The sequence below is a fragment of the Vicugna pacos genome, chromosome 1 (assembly GCF_048564905.1).
Source record: "Vicugna pacos chromosome 1, VicPac4, whole genome shotgun sequence".
Classification (NCBI taxonomy): domain Eukaryota; kingdom Metazoa; phylum Chordata; class Mammalia; order Artiodactyla; family Camelidae; genus Vicugna; species Vicugna pacos.
The window spans coordinates 73,160,685-73,179,214 of record NC_132987.1 but is presented as its reverse complement, the minus strand read 5'-3'; the positions used below and the strand labels follow the sequence as shown (position 1 = coordinate 73,179,214).

The following is an 18,530-nucleotide window of genomic DNA, read 5'->3' as shown; positions in this document are numbered from 1 at the left end:
AGGAATGCTGCATTAGCCAAAGGCCTTGCTGTCCAGCTGAGCCAACACCTGACTAAGCGACCAAGAGAGGGAAGAAAATTGAGTCTCCGAGGCCAGTGATGTGTCTCTCATCACCTGGCTAAATGTTTTGAACTTAGGATTTAATTATTTTCCTTCGAGGAGGAAATGAATAGGCACACAGAGTAAAAACATGATAAAGCCTACAGACTCGCTCACAAAACTGGGAATGTGTTTTTTACTGCCCACTGGTGGAAGTGAAGTTTGAAATCTGGATGAAGAGTTGACTGACAAACAACGAATTGTTTGAGGCTTTTGGTTCTTTCACAAGCCTTGCACACTGTGGCATTAATGTAAACTATAGCAAACTATGTTTTCAATGAAGAAATGGAAATATATTTACAGTGAGGATATTATAGAATATCTTCAGTTATGCGTCTTCACTGAAAACGGTTTTCTCTGCAACAGTACGTGAAGCTGACCAGTTAACTTACAGATGTCTTTGCCGGGGGTGTGATACAAGCAATCTGACCTCCCAGAAAGAAGATACTTTACTGAAATTCCCAGCAGCCTGACAATATCCCAGATCCTTGACAAAGCTCAGGAGGCAGCATCCTAGAGATTATCACACTAAGTGAAGTAAGTCAGACAGATAAAGACAAATGTTATGGTATCGCTTATATGTGGAATCTAAAAAAAATGATACAAATGGATCTATATACAAAACAGAAACAGATTCACAGATGTAGAAAACAGACTTATGGTTACCAAAGGGGAAAGGGGAGGAAGAGGGATAAATTAGGAGTTTGGGATTAACAGATACAAACTACTATACTTAAAATAGATAAGCAACAAGGACCTACTGTATAGCACAGGGAATTATATTCACTATCTTGTAATAACCTATAATGGAAAATAACCAGAAAATATCATATAACTGAATCAGTTTGCTATACACCTGAAACTAACACAATATTGTAAATCAACTATATTTCAATTAAAAAAAAAGTTAGGTGGCAGCAGAGAAACGTTCTCAGGCATGTTCACAGATGACTGTGGACCCTGGAGATGAGTCAGAGAAACTGCCTTGATGCCTGCTTCCCTGTGGTTTCTGCTCTTTGTCCAGCCCTGCCTAAATCTCAGAAATGGATACGCTCGGTGGGATAGCATCTTTCCAAATAACCAGTGAGGTTGGGAGGTGTTTTTCTCAGCTGCTTGTGGTGAGGCAGCCCCAGATGACACCCCCAGCCTCTAAGAGGAATGAGTTCACTCTGTCTGCTACAAGGAGTACTTTATTGGAAAAACCTGAGGAGCATCATCTTAGGGACTGTTTTTCTCTCACTGCCAGCAACCATTTGGCAACAGATACGTCTATTCTACCTCTGAAATATCCCGAAATAACCCATATTCCCGTACATCCCTAGTTCATGTTGTCATTATATTTTGCTCCAAGGAGTGCAGATTTCCTTCCTATCGGGACTTACCCTGCCTATAGTTAGGGTACTGCTAACGGCTGTGACCCAGTAAACTTCCGATTACAGTGCCTTAACAGCTGAACGACACAGGTGTTTCTGTTCAGTGGTGGCCTTCCTCCAGTGATTCCAGGACCCATGCTCCTTCATTCTTGTGATTCTGCAGTACTGTCAGGAGGGCATCAGCAACGTTTTTTTTTTTTTTTTGTAAAGTGCCAAATAGTGAACATTTTAGGTTCTGTGGGCCCTACAGTCTCTGTTGCAATGGATCAATGCTGCCATTGTAGCCAAAAGCAGCTACAGACATATTCAAATGAGAGTGGCTGTGTTTCAGTAGAACTTTCTATATGAATACGAAATTTCCATTTTTACCTCTCATGAAATATTATTTTTCTTTTGATTTTTTCCTCCAACTGTTCAAAAAATTTTTAAATCATTTTTAGTTCAAGGGCCATACCAAAACAGGTGGCAAGCTAGATTTGGCCTGCAGACCTTAGAATTGGCCTGTGGACTCCTATATTAGAGTGAAAAGAAAATCAAATTTAAAATCGTATGGCTTGATGATTCAAACTACTTTGAATGGTGTTCTTTCATTTTAGCAGCTGGACATAAACTGTTCGCCTCTCTGCTTTTCTTCTCAACAGGCTCTGGAAATATGTCAGCGTCACATCCCATTGCTGCCAGCACCCCTGAAGGAAGCAATTATGGGGCAATAGGTATTTCTGACAAGAGTCCATTCAGGGAAGTGTTTCCTGGTTCTCCAGAGAACAGGATACAAAGGGCCCTCCAGCCACTAATAAACTGGGAGAGTGGGCAAGGCATTCATTGTATGAGATTGTGTTTTATTTATGAGATGAATTGGCTGGATGATCTGGAAGGTTCCTTCCAGCTCTTAACTTTCTCCAGTCCTATTGTTCTGTTTCTCCAGTCTGCTTAGCCCCACTTGAGCAGAATTTTCTCCACTAGTTGCCATCAACTCCCGTGGGGACTTTTTTTGTGCCCAGCCTGAGTTTAGGGTATGAGAGATGTGTCAGAGTCTGACGTCAGGGAGCCCGACATCAATTGACCAGCTGTTTCATTCTCAGGTTGCAGTGGAGTAAGGGCGATCAGAAGACTGAGGCTGTGTGTGCTGCAGGTGAACCTGGCTGAAGCCTAGCAATCTTGCATTTTGGCTAACTCCATAACTAAACCTGCTCAGTGCCACCCAGTCATTCACATGGCAGCCCCTGGACTCATTCAGTGGCCTGGAAGGGACAGAATTCTGATCCCTGTCTCCTTAGCGTTGGAGTGCATTGATGCTTCCATGCACTTCCATGACGCTTGGGGGCCGATGAATGGTGTGCCTTAAACTGTCAGTGTAGAGGGGCTGGGAATCCTGTATTCCTGCCCTGTCATTCTGTAACTTCAAGAAGCATGTGGGCTCAGTGCTGGAGACTTATTTCTGGCTCTGCGAGCACAGGGTTTTTTTTTTTTAAATCACTGAGCAGAAGGAATAAAGTGGAAGGTAGGCTCGGCTCGTGTGCTCATTAAGCTGCACAAATTCCCATCTGCTCCGGGAAACATTCACGGGAACACAAGGATTCTCTTCCTGAGAATGTTGTTTTCATTATATAATTATAGATACAGCATGTGGGGGAATTTCTGTGTATAAATACTTGAGCCACGAGACATGTACAGCTGCTGGATATGTGCGTGCTTACACATATATATGGTAGATGCTATACATAACGATGTGCATGTGTCTGTTTATATATTTATGCTCATATTTTAAAATATGAAACATGATATATAAGCATATTTTTGCATCTAGATAGTTAACAGAGCAGATGCCTTTATATTATGTATTCAACCCTAGAAATAGACCATTTAAATGTAAAAATAGGAGAAGGGGAAGATTAGAAGTCCACTGAAGAGGAATGGAGAGAAAGAACAGGTGTTGTGGGTAAGGAATCGGTTTGACCGACACGACATTTTCAAGAATGAGCTAGTCCTGTGCTTTTTGCCGAGAGAAGTGGGCTCCGTGGGTTCTTCTGGGCTGGGGAAAGCAGATGAGGCTTCTCCGTTTCAGATGAGTCCAGCTCCAGTCCGGGCAGGCAGGCATCCTCCTCCGACGGCGGGCAGCCGTGCCAGTCGGACTCCGACAGCTCCGTGGAGGAGAGTGACTTCGACACCATGCCAGACATTGAGAGTGACAAGAACGTCATCCGGACTAAGGTACCTCTGCCTGGCCAGGCTCCGAGACAACAGGAACTTCGGGAGTCGATACGACCTCAGCAATGCCCCAGTTTCCTTTAGTAGCTTTTTTAATTCGGGAAGTCAGATTTCCCAGGGGGCTTTTAATTTTTTTTATTTTATATTTAATTTAATTTTACTTTTTTTTATCAAGAAATTGAATACAGTTCCCTGTGCTATAGGTCCTGGTTGTTTTACCCAGGGGGCATTTTAGGTGAAACTTAACCACATACTAAAAGCACTGCTCAGTTAATGAACTCTTCTTCTGGAGGGAGGGAGTGAGAGAAGTAAAAAGAACAGCATTAAAATGCTCTCAGGGTCTGAAGTGGCTGATTGTGGACAAAAAAAAAATGGAGGAAGGGATCCAACCAGATGGAAGAAAAGATTCATTTGCAGGCTGTACCTTGAAAAACTTCCCAGTTATGTACATAAAATCTTTTAGGAGTAAAGCTCATTTTTTTCCGGCTTGTATTTATGATAGTGTTGTATCCAGTAAGGGGTATGAAGGTGAACTGCACAGTTTCAACCCTGTAATTCTAGGACCACACAGTCGATATCACTGAAAACTGGGAAATAAATTCTTGAGATTTAAGAAACATTAGGTTTCCCACATCAGCCAATCCTTAATATTCTAAGGAAATCTTAGGATTTTTAAAGGTATCATGGGAAAAGCACAATTAAACGTCTTGTTAAAGAACTTAATCCCTAAGGAGGTGCTGAATTGAAATGTGTAAAGTTCTCCTTTGTATTTTATGCAAGAAATCCAAGTACAGTTTTGCATTCTCTTTTTATTTGGCATCCCAGACGTTTCTTTACCTGTCAGATCTGTCCAGGAAGGACCGGAGAATTATCAGCAAGAAATATAAGATTTATTTTTGGTGAGTAGATGACCAGGAGAGCTATGGTTCTCTTTAGTAAAATTGAAGTTTTCTTTGTAAAAGCCACACTCACTTATGTGTTTAATGAGGTACAGGTATAGGTGTTTAAAGGATTTATGACACATTCCATAGGAAAATGGAGATAAACCACCAAAGGCAACAGCCCTAAATTAAATAAATACAAAGCATAAAGAAGAGTGGTAGTGGAACCCCATATGTTCAGGGGGCACACTAAATCCTCTTCCAGAAAGATGTCCTAAAGATAACATTAATGTCACCATGTTCGATGAGGCATGTTAAACTGGAGCCATTTCCTCATCTCCTCACCAGGACTTGCTTTGGGGAGAGCCAGTGATTTCAGGGACGAGATGCCTCGAGCACCTCAGGGTAGCTGGACCCTACCCTGGGAGAGATGATGCCACCAGCCAATGATAAATGGACCTTTGGTAGTCACACACACAGATGCAGCCTCCCTCCAAGAGGAGAGTCTGAAGTGTCTGATAGGGTCCCCTCCTTCCCCTCAGAAACCCCAGGCTGACACTTGTGATAGCCCTTCCCATTCTTTTCCCTGGGAGGAGGCCCTTTCTTGTGGATACAGATAAGAGGGAAACAAGAGGCAGTAGGGGCCACACGGAATTCCATAGTGGGACCATCATTTAGGAACTAAGAGATGTATCTTAAGAGAGCCACATCCCCTTGGTGTGATCCATCACCCATCCCCTACTCTCTGATCATTTTTAAACTAATAATATCCTAGAGAGATAGGACCTCATGAATAATTTGGTTAAACCAGAAGCAAGTATTATTTACATTGTTTTGAAAATGATTGTATGAGAGGAAGACTGGAGAAGGAGGAACTGCATAACCAGTTTCTAACTATTTTTGTGAGTTAACGAGGGAGTTATAGGGTAGGAGGAATTGTCTTTGAAAAAAGCCAAGATTCCGTTGTTAACTGAAAATAACCGTTTCTGGCTCTCTCTGCCTGCCTAGGAACATCATTACCATCGCTGTGTTTTATGCACTGCCCGTGATCCAGCTTGTCATCACCTACCAGACAGTAAGTGCTGCCCAAAGCAGGAGCCCCAGCTTTTATACCGCAGGGAGAGATCTTTGCTGTGACTTACAGAGGAAGGTATAACCTGAGCCCTGTCCGAGAATTAACTCCCCACTTGGGTTCCCGTTGGATTTCCCCATTGCTTCGTCTTTGACTGACCTTTAAATCTAGCTCCTGACTGTTTAATCACAGAGGAACCTGGGGCCTCTTGTATTATTCTGTCTACCAATCTGAAATGATTACCTTGCACTCATTTACTCTTGGTATCTATCAACTATGTCTATTTTTAACCAGTCTGAACTTTTGGTCAACATGGGATGATGAGTAAATAAAGTTCCAGACAAAAGCAAAGAAACCTGATGTCTCATGTAGCCTGTGCTCTGTCATTGAGGGTAAATATTTTTTTGTAAAAGTAAAAACAGCTTCACAGAACTAATAATATATTAAAAGAAAATATACAATAAACACTAAAATAAAGAAAAAAAACAAACAAACACAAATAATAGTTCAAACAGCTCAAGAATCCCACTGCACCTTCATAGAACCCTAGGGTCCAGGTTGCTTAAGTAGCCTTCACTGGGATCTGCTATACATGAAAAAGCCCACTTAGAATAACACAAGACTAAAGATGTTTCTAATGCAATGGCTCTCAAACTTTGCTGTGCGTTAAAATCATCTGAGGAACTTTTTAAAAGCCCAGTGTCCAAGCTGTACCCCACACAGATGAGATCAGTCTCTGACAGGGGAGTCAGGCATCAGTATTGATTAAACTCCCAGTGATTCCAGTGGACAGCCAAGTCTGAGAGCCAACAGTCTCACAATATTTCACCAATTCCTTAACACCTGATGAGGACAAGGAGTTTATGAAGTTTAAGCACCACAGTTTATAATCCAAATATTCCCTCAATACTTCGGGGCTCTGTCAGAAGATACAGCTGTGATGTGGTCTGAGAGGGTTCTTTTTTATTTTTTTAATTTTAAATTTTATTTATTAACTTTTTTTTAGTGGAGGTACTAAGGATTGAACCGAGGACTTTGTGCATGCTACGTACATGCTCTACCACTGAGCTATTCCCCTCTCACCCCCCACCCCCGGAAGGTTCTCAATGATAGAGATAGTGATAAATATGGAAAACTGACCACACCCCTCCTCGTGTCTACCCGCCCTGTGGTTATCATTTCCATGCAGAGGATGGGATACTCCTTACCCTCCCAGGATTCATCGAGAAAATAGGAATGTACCCTGATAGTCCTAATAAGCAGGTCCCAATGTTAGCATCCTTTCAAAGTTTTTTTATAATGACAATAAAGGAATCATACTTAGCTGAATTCTACCCTGAAGCCACATAATGAGGGACATAGACTATTTCAATTCAAAGCAAGATGGTAGCATTTAAAGGAAATGTGTCTGTTCCACGTAGAGGTGGAAGGTAACAGCCCATCTCCTGCTGAGAAGGAGCACTGGTTACACTGTAAATCACTGACAGGTTATCACGGTGAGCACTGGCTGCTTTTTGTGATTTCAGGCTCAGGGGACGGACAAACACTGCATTGCCTCTTCTCACTCTTGGTTTTACAGGTGGTAAATATCACCGGCAACCAGGACATCTGCTACTACAACTTCCTCTGTGCTCACCCCTTGGGCGTCCTGAGGTGAGCCCAGTCCTCTGGTTGCCGTGAGGCAATGAGAGATGCCTTTCTGTGTAAAGTGGTGGCTTCAGTTTTTAAAAACACTGGAAGCCCTTGTAGAAAACCCCCAATCAAGAGACTAGAGGAACGAAACCAGGAAGTTGAGACCAGGTTTTGGGGCCTCAGGAAACATTCATTCCTAAGAAGGCAGGGATGTATTTGAAAATATATCGGGTCCATAGACGTGATAACCCATGTCCATGGGCATGAGCTGCCAGTCCCTTCAATCCATTAAACAACCTTATGAGGCAGATAGGACGATTATTACCCCCATTTTAGGTGAAGATGTTAAGGCTTAATTAGAAAGGTAGGGACTTGCTGAAGGTCCCTCAGCTGTTAGTGGCATTAGGACTCACCCCTGGGCTGCTGCTTCCAAGGCCAGAGCCAATGGAACACGGTGAAGTAGGAAAGGCATTTGCCTGGGAGTTGGGAGCCTGGCTTCTTGTTCCAGACCCAAACTAGCCTCAGTTTCCTGAAATAAATCTGCTGGCTGTGACCACCAGATGTTCATCCTGAAACTCACAGTTACAGAGCTGAGCACTGACACATCACATGGGTCCATCGATGTGAATTCACTCTCACAGTGCAGCTGAAACACTCAGCCAAACTGCCGGTCTTTGGGGAGACTCTCTTTCCAAGGAGTCGTTCCATGCCAGGGCCACCAGGACACGAGAGGACTGGGTGGGTGTTAGGGAAGCCCAAAGGGTGTTATCGGACTCATTATCACAGGCGAAGCCTCCCAACATGACGGAGTTAGGTTACAGATGATCTCTGATGATTTTCAGTCCTGAAATCTTATGAAAAGGTTATCAGTGGAAAACACAGAATGCTGAGTTCACTCTCTCGTTCATGCCTCCGTTCAGTCTCTGAGTCTCTCTGATGGCTTGACTCTCTCATGTTCTCTCTCATCGCTTTAGTGCCTTCAACAACATCCTCAGCAACCTGGGCCACGTGCTCCTGGGCTTGCTCTTCCTGCTGATAGTCTTACGCCAGGACATTCTCCATCGAAGAGCCTTGGAAGCCAAGGACATCTTCGCCATGGTGAGGAGAGGGTCGGTGGAGGTGGCAGCCAGGGAGGGTTATGGTTCCAAACAGGATCTGTGGAGGGCAGGGACATCTGGCCAGATGGTGTGACGATGGATCGTGTGTAACAAACCACACAAGGCCAGAGCACGGGCTTCCTGGTTCTGTGGCTAGGTCACTAATGAGTATCTTTCCACTGACCATGCTTCCCCTTTTTCAGGAGTATGGGATTCCCAAACACTTTGGTCTCTTCTATGCTATGGGGATCGCACTGATGATGGAAGGAGTGCTCAGTGCTTGTTACCACGTCTGCCCTAATTACTCCAACTTCCAATTCGGTAATTAGAATTTATATCAACTACACAGACTTGAGTAAGTGTCGTATCCTGGAACTGTTTCAAAAATGCCAAGGTTGAACTTGCAAGAATTAAATGACATTTTACATGACCTGAGGGCACCTCGCCACGGGGCATGGTTTTCCCACACTGGACCATTTTGTCCACCTTTTAGGCTAGAAAATTCTCAACACTACGTGTTGATCCCACAGCTAGATATGCAGGTGGGCAATGGGCTAAGCGTCAGGCAGTAGGTCTGGTAGAATCCACCAACAGACATCTATGGAGAGTTCCCTCAGTGTAATTTGGCTTAATTTAGCAGTTTGCTTTAGGTTGAAAGTGCAGAAAACCCAATCCAAACTGGATTAAATAGTAAGTATATTTATCAGCGCACCATCTGAATGCCCAGAGGTGGAAGGCCTTGTTGTGGGTGCTTTACCTGGTGGCTCTGGCCCCATTTCTCTGAGATCCCTTGGTTGTGCCCAGCCTGCATGCTGATTTTATCCTCAGGTTGTCTTCCCTCATGGTGGCAAAAATGGCTACATCAGGTCTTGGCTTCCTACCTCCCCACTACGATGTGTAGAGGAAGGAGCCAGCTGATTTCCAACAGGCTTCACTGGAGAGCAAGGGAACTTCTTCCCCAAAAACCCCCAGATAACAGCCCCTCACACCCTACACAGTCATAAGCCCCTCCAAAACCATTCTTTGTGTGCTGGTTAGCTCAGGACTGGGCAGCTATACCAATCACTGCGGCAAAGGAGGTGGGGTTACCTTTAGACCAATGAGACCCATCTCTGGAACCAGCAAGCGGGCTGAGAGGGTGTGCATTTCTGAGCAGAAAATGGACTAAGATATTCGAGTTCGTATTGAGATGCTATTAGGAGGGAGGAAGGGAACAGCTAACGCTGGTAGAAGGCAATTAACAATGTCCTCCACACTCGAGGAAGAGGATTTTAAAAAGTCATTTCGCATTTGTCCTCTAGCCCCTGGCTGTTAACTCAGAACACCATTGAAATTCTGTCACATTTTAATTTTTTTAAATGAGAAAACAATTGTAATAGAGAAAACCATAGAGAACAACATCTTTCACCACTCAGAATGAACAAATGCCAACGCTTTAAAGTATCTGCCTTAAATCTAATTTTTTAAGGAATAAAATGTTGTGTAAAGTTGAGGTCCCATTCTGAACTGCCTTCTAAACTTAATCCTCTCTCTCCCTCCCAGAGGCAACGACTATGATTAATTTGGTATCTATCCTTCCAGTTTGCTTTTGTAGTTTTTCTACATTTGTAACAACTTAATAATTTATCACACTGTGTTCTGCATCCTTTTTTCATTCAACAGTATGTTCTAAGATTTATTAATATTGAATCATGGATATCCAGCTCATTCATATTTAAAGATTGTCATTCTGTGACAAAAATATACCGCATTTATCGTTTCCTCTGTTGAGCAATACTTAGATGTTGCCAATATTTTGCTGGTACAGACAGTGCTGCAGTGAGTATCTTCATCTATGTCTCTGTGCACATATGAGAGGAGGTTCCCTGGGACACCCAGAAGTAGAATTTGGGGATCACCTGGCTTATGCATCTTCCATTTTACCAAAAACTGCCAAGTTTCTCTCCAGAATATTAATTCCCACTCCAAGTGAAAGTTTCCACTTCCCCCACATCATCACTAAGGTGTTACTGTTAGACATTTAAGTGTTCTGCTACATTTTTGAGTAACACGGGACATGGCATTGTTTAGTTCGCATTTCCCTAACCCTCATGCAGCTAAGCCACATTTAACTTCCAGCTGTTTTCCATCCCTAGGCTAGAAAACTGTATGTACTAGCAGTAACCAGTGTGGTTCTGTTTCAGGATGCTGAGAAGGACCTCCGACGCCCACCTAGGCGAAACATTGCCCTGTCATCATTAGGGGTTCTTTTGTTGGGCTGCCTGAACAGCAGCACTTGTACACAAACCCCCTGCAAGTGGGGATAGTCTATTATCCATCAAGTCACCTGACACTCTTCTTCTGCAAACCAGGAACACCCCTTGGAGGCGGGTAGCAGCAGAGTGTGTGGGGTTTGCCCAGAGAGGCTGGCGTGTGGAGGTCCCCACGCTCCAAGGCCTGAAGGGAGAGGGTTCTCTGAGGCTGAAGGGAAATGACCCTCTGGCTTCTCCTCAGACACCTCCTTCATGTACATGATCGCCGGCCTGTGCATGCTTAAGCTCTACCAGACGCGCCACCCGGACATCAACGCCAGCGCCTACGCCGCCTACGCCTCCTTCGCGGTGGTCATCACACTCACCGTCCTCGGAGTGGTGCGTCCCTCCCCAGCCCGGCTTTCAGAAAGTACCCTCCTGAGAGGCTGTTGGTTGTTTTTTTGGCCCTCAGGCGGACAGGTTTGCATTAGTCATAATCCTTGACTCGTGACAGACTCTCATCACTGGTCTGTTCGCGGCACTGCGTTGTTTAGCTAGCATTTTTTTTAATGGAGGTAGTGGGACTTGAACCCAGGAGCTTGTGCATACTAAGCATGCGCTCTACCACTGAGCTATACCCACCAACCACCTTTAGCTACTATTTTTAATAATGTAACAGGCACCTGGAATACTGCCCCCGGACAGTGCTAATATAAAGCTGGGACCTGACTCAGTGAGGCTGGAATAGAGATGTACAGGCTCTTGGAACAGAGTTTGACTTGAAAGAACAGAAAACACTTCCTAAACGTGTGTGGACAACTTTTAGTTGTCTTCTGTTACTTGAAGAGCATCAGGCCCCAACTTTAGACCTGTCACCTCTTCACCTACTGTTCAGCTGCCTCGCCTATTTCTTCTCTTTCCCATTTTCTTTGGTCAGGTAGCCATTATTCTGACCCAGGTGCAATAAGATCTCCATGAGCTAAGAGCAAGGGGAAAACCCAAAATGCACACACAGCTTGGATTTTGACTCCTTACGCATACACAAGAGAAGGAACAATTTCAGCAGGCTCTCTGGGGACAAACGCAGATGAAAGTAACTTCCATCTTTACTCCTAGGTGTTTGGGAAAAATGACATCTGGTTCTGGATCATCTTCTCTGCAATCCATATTCTGGCTTCTCTGGCCCTCAGCACCCAGATCTACTACATGGGTCGTTTCAAGATAGGTGAGTCACCTGTTACTTACTCTACGTGAAACATGCTGATCAACTTACCCTGAGAAAGAATTGTCTTCGTTTATCCTAAACCGAAGTGTTACTGGTCACTGTGAGCACCTGCTCCAAATTCTGTGTGTGTTTAATAGCACGAATTCTCTTCAAGAGCTTCCCGTCCTGCACAGGATTGCAATAAGCTGTTATCACTAGTTGTAACTTCAGCCGAGAAACTGAGCTTGGTATACCTCAGAGTGGGGGCATGCCTCCAGCCCTAAGTCCCAGAGGCTTTACAATTCATCAAACCTTGAAAGTGTGTTTGCAGAATGGTATATCATCACACCACTCATTCTATCTGGAAGAATATTTTTCATTTTTAGCATTTAAAAGGAGGATTTCTCTAACCAGGCTAAATGGTTATCAAGACTGAATTATCTATTACTTTCAAACTTGGGAACTGGAACTTTTTCAGGCCAATTTGTCAGTCTTAGAGGCTGGACACCTGCAGGATGCTGACAATGTGGATGTATCACATTTGAACACCAAGTATTCTACAGAAACCAGCTTCTGATCTGCTGTTGGTCAGCCATCATACACGGGAGCAGGTTCAAGTCTTTTTAGAGCATTTAAATTTCACCAGTCATTTTAAGGTCCAGGGAGTCAGACTGAAAATTCATTTGTGTATTTCAAGAAAAAGCATTATAATATAAACATAGGCCCATCCCTAATATTTTCAGAGCCCAGAGCAAGACTGTAAAAAGAAGTACACACACTATGTATATATACTTTTAAGCTATAAAGCAGACTGGAAAACCAACAAACTGATAAATATACTTTTATTACAACCTAGAAGGTACAGGTTCAAATTTTAAATTCTCAGGTCTGTGGAAGAACAGTCCAGAACATAGCTGTACAGGAGAGCTGGTCCCAGCCCCTGCCCCTCTTTCCTTCCTGCCTCTGGCTCTGTCCTGCATCTAAGGGGTCTCCTTGCCCCTACTGGTGCATACTCTAGTCGTACCACCTGCCCTCAGGAAGATAAACCAGGGAACAGGGCTGTGCAGGCTTTGACAGTAGGCTCAGACCATCAGAGCAGGGAATTCTGGGGTCCAAGAACTCAGAATGTGGCCTGGGAGGAGAAGGAGCAGTCCCTTTGCCCCACAGACTCGTCATTCATTGGGGAATGGAGGCCTTTAAAATATGGCACCCCTCTTGCCCAGATCTAAGAGTGACTAACTCTACTTAAACAAGTGGCTTTAAGAGTAGGACCAAATAAAATAATCTCTCATGCTGGCAGTTTGGTTTTCCCCTTTGGCATAGTCAGTAGATTTACTCTTGGCATTACAAAGCCAGTCCACCTCCAAATGCCCCAGTGGAAGCGTCAACAGACAGTTGTGTAGAACATTTGGTACAGTGCCCAGCACATGGCCAGTCCTCCCCACTGAAGAGTTTGTCTCCACAATGAGAGTTTAGTTTGTATGACTTCCCTCAGTCATACAAACTAAGCTCTCATAAGGAAAATTATTTGAGCACTGTTTTTCTCGGTTCTCTGATTTGGAAAAATAAACTTGAAAACAGATATATGTAGTGACTGTGACCATTAATACATGGAAAAGCTTTTAATATATTTATACCACCTTTGCCCCATGCAATTTTACAACACTGAATTCATTTATTTACCTTTCTAAAAAGGAGAAATTTATTGTAGTCTATTATAACCATGTGACAGTTTGTCAGGGTCCTCACCAGAAAAAGATGTCACACACGAAGACTGAGTAGGATTTATTCCCAGAAGGACTCTTCATGAAGACAGGGGTGGGGCAGAGAAGAGTGGGAGCAGCTTTACTGTTCACAGGCCCGAAAGGCCATGGAGAAAGTAGCTACCAAAACGTGGAAGGAGGGCATCGTGGAGAGGAAGTCTCCAGGAAAGGAGCAGCGGTTTGGTTGACAGACAGGCAACCTCACAGGGAGGGCAGTGAGCAGATAATACTTTGAGCTCATTCGCCTTCCTCTGTCCCTCCAGTCTCCTGCTGGGGTTTCTCATTGTCCAAATCTATGGGCAGTGGGGGACCCACTGAATGGTCCCTACAATCAGCCTCCCCGGGCGTGGTGAGGACAGAGAGACATGGCAGTGGGTCTGTAGGGGTAAAGGGAAAATAGCCCTTGCACAGCTTAACTGAATATTTTAAATTTCTGCACTTAGAGAATCTTCCCCAAGTGGTTACAGATTTACCAGAGTCAAAAGGAAAACTTGCTATTTCATCTTGACGATTGCACCTACATTTAGTCCAAAGGCAGGAAGCTGAGTTAATGGACAGTTGTTCAGGCAACACCAACCTCTCCACCCATTTCATAAGCTGCCTTTGCTTTCTTAAATCACAGACTCCTTTCTCTGTGGCCCTTGGGTCACACTTGAAAGTAAGTGTGGACACAGGAAAGGCAGTAGCAATGAGACGGAGCATTTCTTAAGTACAACAGAAAACTGTAGAGCCACTTGCCCCGATCACTATTGTGTCCCTTGCTTCCAGAAAAGGACCACAGGGAGAGGATGGATTGTAAGTTGCCAGTGGTGCACGGAAGTATCAGGAAGAGAGAAAAGTCTGATTTGCACTTTGAAGAATAGTGAACTTCTGAATGTTTGAGACAGGCAGAGAGTCTATGTTCTTTATGATGAGCAAACAAGATTAAAGTCACCTGTTTTGAGAGAAAAATAAAATGACCAGTAGTTTACCTGTTTGGCTACCTTCTCACAAATCTTTTTTTCTTTTTTTCCCCCTTATTTCTCTGCTTACCACTGATTCAGATGGGTCTGACACAGGTAACGTTCAGCCACCCTCCCCAGGGTTTTCTAGATTTTTCTCTTAAAGAAGCAACCTGCCCGGCTGACCCGCCAACTCTGCTCCCTAAATACCCCCTTCCAGATTGGGCAGGACTTGGTGGGAAGGGGGTGCAGAGAGAGGCTCAGAGGCAGGGAAGCACTCCAATCCAGCCTGCAGTGCGCCTCTTCTGGGCTGTTGCATGGATACAGCCGTCCCTCCTTCCTCCCTCACTGTATCTATCTGGGTTAAACTGACCCCAGGGGTAGCCTTGAAGAATAGCAGCATTCACAACAGAGCTGGGGCCCACGCTCACTGAAATCCTTGCTTTGGCAGCCCCCAGCCTCGCCTGTGACATCCACATGTGGATGGCTCACAAAACGACAGCCCCACCTGGCCCCTGACCCTGTTCATGTAACAGTTATAACCCACACCCTCACTGTTTTTTATTCCATCCTTTTGAAGGGTTGCATTAAAAAATCTTTCCTGTCTTTTTCTCTCCCATCTTAACTTATGTTCCTTTAATTATTGTTTCAATACACATTCAGGCTTTCTAAGAACATACTTAGTAGATCTCAGTATCCCCTGGTTCAATCCTGACTTATAACCACACTGAGAAATATGTTAGAATTTTTGCAAGCTAAGATTTCCCATGGTCTAGAGTCAGCAGATGTTTTAAGGTGACTTTTGAGAGGCCCCATAACATCTCTGCTGTGAACAAAGCACCACCAGAGTAAACTATAAACAGAGGAGAACTGGAAGCCGTAGGAGAGCTGGCCAGCTGCCCAGGCGCCTTGTGAGCGCCTGTTAACTCATGTGGATCTTGCCTGCCTTTCTGTGTGGACACGGCACAGAGCCGTGGAAGCACAGGTGGTTGTGGGCGCCATTGTTTAAAACAAACATTTATTGCCAACCTCTCAGATGCAAAGCACTGTTTTTCTGAGGTGAAGACAGTATCGTCCTGCTTGGGCCATAGGGGAGTTTTGTATTCTCTGATTAATCCTTCTTACCATGTGACTGTGTCATCGGCAGATTTGGGGATCTTCCGGCGCGCCGCTATGGTGTTCTACACGGACTGCCTCCAGCAGTGCAGCCGGCCTCTGTACACGGTACGTGCGTGTCGCCGTGCTCCCTGCAGGAGGGGCAGGCTCGGGGCAGTTACTCAAGGCTCCCTAAACCAAGAGGGGCAGGTGGCCTAGGGTGGCTGAGGTCCAGTTAGCGAGGGAAGAGGCGTCTTGCTTACCCTTCTCACTCTAGGCAAGCTGGGATGGTTCCCTTTTTATACATGAAAAATTGCTAGTATATAAAGAATACACATACACACACTAACTATTAGACAGTGATGACTGCTGGGGGGGAGGATCAAGAGAGGGTGTCCCCAGAATCATTCCCAAAGAGGCACGATTTCATTTGTCAAAGTGAAAAAGAGGGCACTATTAGTAATGACACTTGGACTGTCCCAAGCAAACTGGGGACAAACTGTCCCTCCAATCACTCTCATCAGAACTAACACTTTCCACGTTAGATGTGTTTGCTTTTTATACATTGTTTGATTTTTACAGTAAGCAAGAATTCTTTTTCACCAATAAAAATGAAAAAAAAAAGAAAAAATTTATAGAGGTTGGGGTATAGCTCAGTGGTAGAACGCATGCTTAACGTGCATGAGGTCCTGGGTTCAATTCCCAGTACTTACAATTAAAAAAAGAATGCTTTTTAAAAATTGTAGTTATTGCTTGATGGTGGAAATACACTTTTAAAAAGTCCATCTTGTGGTTTTCAGTATACTACACATTTCTACCCTGAGCAGAGCGATCAGGGCTCTGGTCCCAGTTGCCCTGGCGTGCTGGCCATTGGCCTTGGGAAGGCTACCTACCTCCTCTAAGCCACTGCTCCAACCTCTACACAGCACTGTGGTCAGAACTAGTGATGCCATTTGGGCCTGGCATATAATGTTTATAGTCAGAAGGATTTTTACAGAAATGAATGTGGGGATGTTTCAGCCCTCGAGAGCCTAGGCAGGAGCTGTGGGCACTAAATCTTGAGAGAATTGAGGCTGGAAGGTTTTACTCAGGTGAGAATTTAAAAGCCCATTAGGACCCGTATTCTTAGAGATAAGTGTGCCTTAGCTGTGAACCACGAGGGGCAACTAGTGGTTTGGGATTTTTACATGAATTGATGCAGGCTGTCTTTATTTTTTTTAAATAGACTATTATTAGAGCATTTTTAAAGTTTTTAGTGTTTTGGAGAATGCAGAGATTTCCCATATACCCCCTCCCCCACACAGGCACAGCCTCTCCAATTATCAACATCGCCCACCAGAGAGACACATTTGTTGCAGTCAATGAACCTATGGTAACACGTCATAATCAAAGTTCATAGTTTACATTACAGTTCACTCTTGATTTTGTACAGTCTCTGAGTTGTGACAAGTTTGTAATGACCTGTATCCATCATTAGAGCATCAAACAAGGACGTTTCCTGCCCTGAAACTCCGCAGTGCTCCACCTGCTCTTCCACCCTCCTCGCCCCACCAACCCCTGGCAACCACTGATCTTTTTACTTTCTCCTTTGTCTTACCTTTTCCAGAATAACATAGTATGTAGCCTTTTCAGATTGGCTTCTTTCACTTAATATGCACTTATCTTTTCCTCCATGTCTTTTCATGGCTGGACAGCTCATTTCTTTTTGGTACTAATATTCTATTGTCTGAATGTCCCACAGTTTATTTATTCATTCGCCTACTGAAGGATATTTTGGTTGCTTCCAAGTTTTGGCAATTATGAGTAAACCCGCTATATAAAAAAAATGTGCGCAGGTTTTTGTGTAGGCATATGTTTTCAACTCCTTTCGGCAAATACCAAGGAACACAACTGCTGGATCCTATAGTCAAAGTATGTTTAGTTTTCTAGGAAACTGCCATACTGTCTTCCAGAATGGTTGGACTATTTCACATCCCCATCAGCCATGAATAAGAATTCCTGTTGCTCGCCACCAATTGGTGTTATTAGTATTTTGGATTTTGGCCTTTCTAAGAGGTGAATTTTTTTTAATGAAGTTATTTCCTCCAAATTTAATGGATCACCCATAAAGAGAATCCCTACTTTTAAACAGATGAGTGGCCATGCAAATTAAAGCATAATCGGGTAGCGCCTAAAAGCTGTAATTAGTAGTAGACGAAGGAGCAGGAACAGACTGTGAGTAAAGCACATCAGAGGAACTGTTCTTTGAGACAGACCTTTCCTATTTTCTCCCCTACCAATAACTTTAATCTTAAGGCCATGTGTTTAGAATCCAGGAGCCCAGGAGCTGCAGGGCCTCCTTGGAGAGTAAGGGGTGGGAAACTAATTAATTACAGGTCAGTCCCAAGAGCTGCCTTAGAGCCCACCAGCTAACACAACGCAGGGGAAGAGTCCTTGGTTACGCAACACCAGTGGTAGAATTCTCTTAACTCCTGAGTATTCAGCACACACCGAGAGGTGGGCCCAGGTGACGTCCCATCTGTTTGCAGTCAGAGGCTTTGCCATTTAGTCCTTGCAGAGGATGAGTGTCCCACCATAGGGGCAGCCCTCTTCAAACCACAGAAAAGATTTTTTTCACTAAGGCGATTGTTTTCCCATATTTGATGCTTCCCCTACAGCAAGTTTTAAGAAAGCAGAGTTTGCAGCTTCTCATTTGATGCCTTCTTTCCTCCTTTCCAGGACAGAATGGTGTTGCTCGTCGTGGGCAATCTGGTTAACTGGTCCTTGTAAGTAGTCTTAGGAAAACATGTTTCTCTGTAACATTGTGGTTTACCTCTCCTTGGCTGCCATTTTTATAAAGAAATCTGAAATTCAGGAGAGCATAGGACTGTGCTTGTTCTAGAGACTTGAAAGAAAGCTATTTTCCTCCCACAAAGAATGTACTAGGAAACTGTT

General features: G+C 44.1%; 2 protein-coding genes across 3 annotated transcripts in view; one reads left to right on the top strand and one right to left on the bottom strand.

The window, feature by feature from the left end:
* The window catches only part of SPICE1 (spindle and centriole associated protein 1), a 153,247-nt gene that overhangs the window by 125,057 nt on the left and 9,660 nt on the right, over positions 1-18,530 (bottom strand). Inside the window, exon 3 of one of the 2 annotated variants that reach the window (XM_072965073.1) lies at positions 11,867-11,983. The exons of the other annotated variant lie outside the window; for it this stretch is intronic. The gene's annotated coding sequence lies outside the window, so the exon portion shown is untranslated. The remainder of the gene's footprint in view (positions 1-11,866; positions 11,984-18,530) is intronic. 2 annotated transcript variants of the gene reach the window in all.
* SIDT1 (SID1 transmembrane family member 1) overlaps positions 1-18,530 on the top strand; it is an 88,003-nt gene that overhangs the window by 61,817 nt on the left and 7,656 nt on the right. The window contains exons 11-21 of the mRNA XM_031681114.2: positions 2,114-2,185; positions 3,538-3,683; positions 4,506-4,579; positions 5,570-5,636; positions 7,213-7,286; positions 8,240-8,363; positions 8,566-8,683; positions 10,856-10,992; positions 11,710-11,818; positions 15,649-15,725; positions 18,315-18,361. Of these exons, the coding sequence (XP_031536974.2) occupies positions 2,114-2,185; positions 3,538-3,683; positions 4,506-4,579; positions 5,570-5,636; positions 7,213-7,286; positions 8,240-8,363; positions 8,566-8,683; positions 10,856-10,992; positions 11,710-11,818; positions 15,649-15,725; positions 18,315-18,361 (1,045 nt within the window). The remainder of the gene's footprint in view (positions 1-2,113; positions 2,186-3,537; positions 3,684-4,505; positions 4,580-5,569; positions 5,637-7,212; positions 7,287-8,239; positions 8,364-8,565; positions 8,684-10,855; positions 10,993-11,709; positions 11,819-15,648; positions 15,726-18,314; positions 18,362-18,530) is intronic.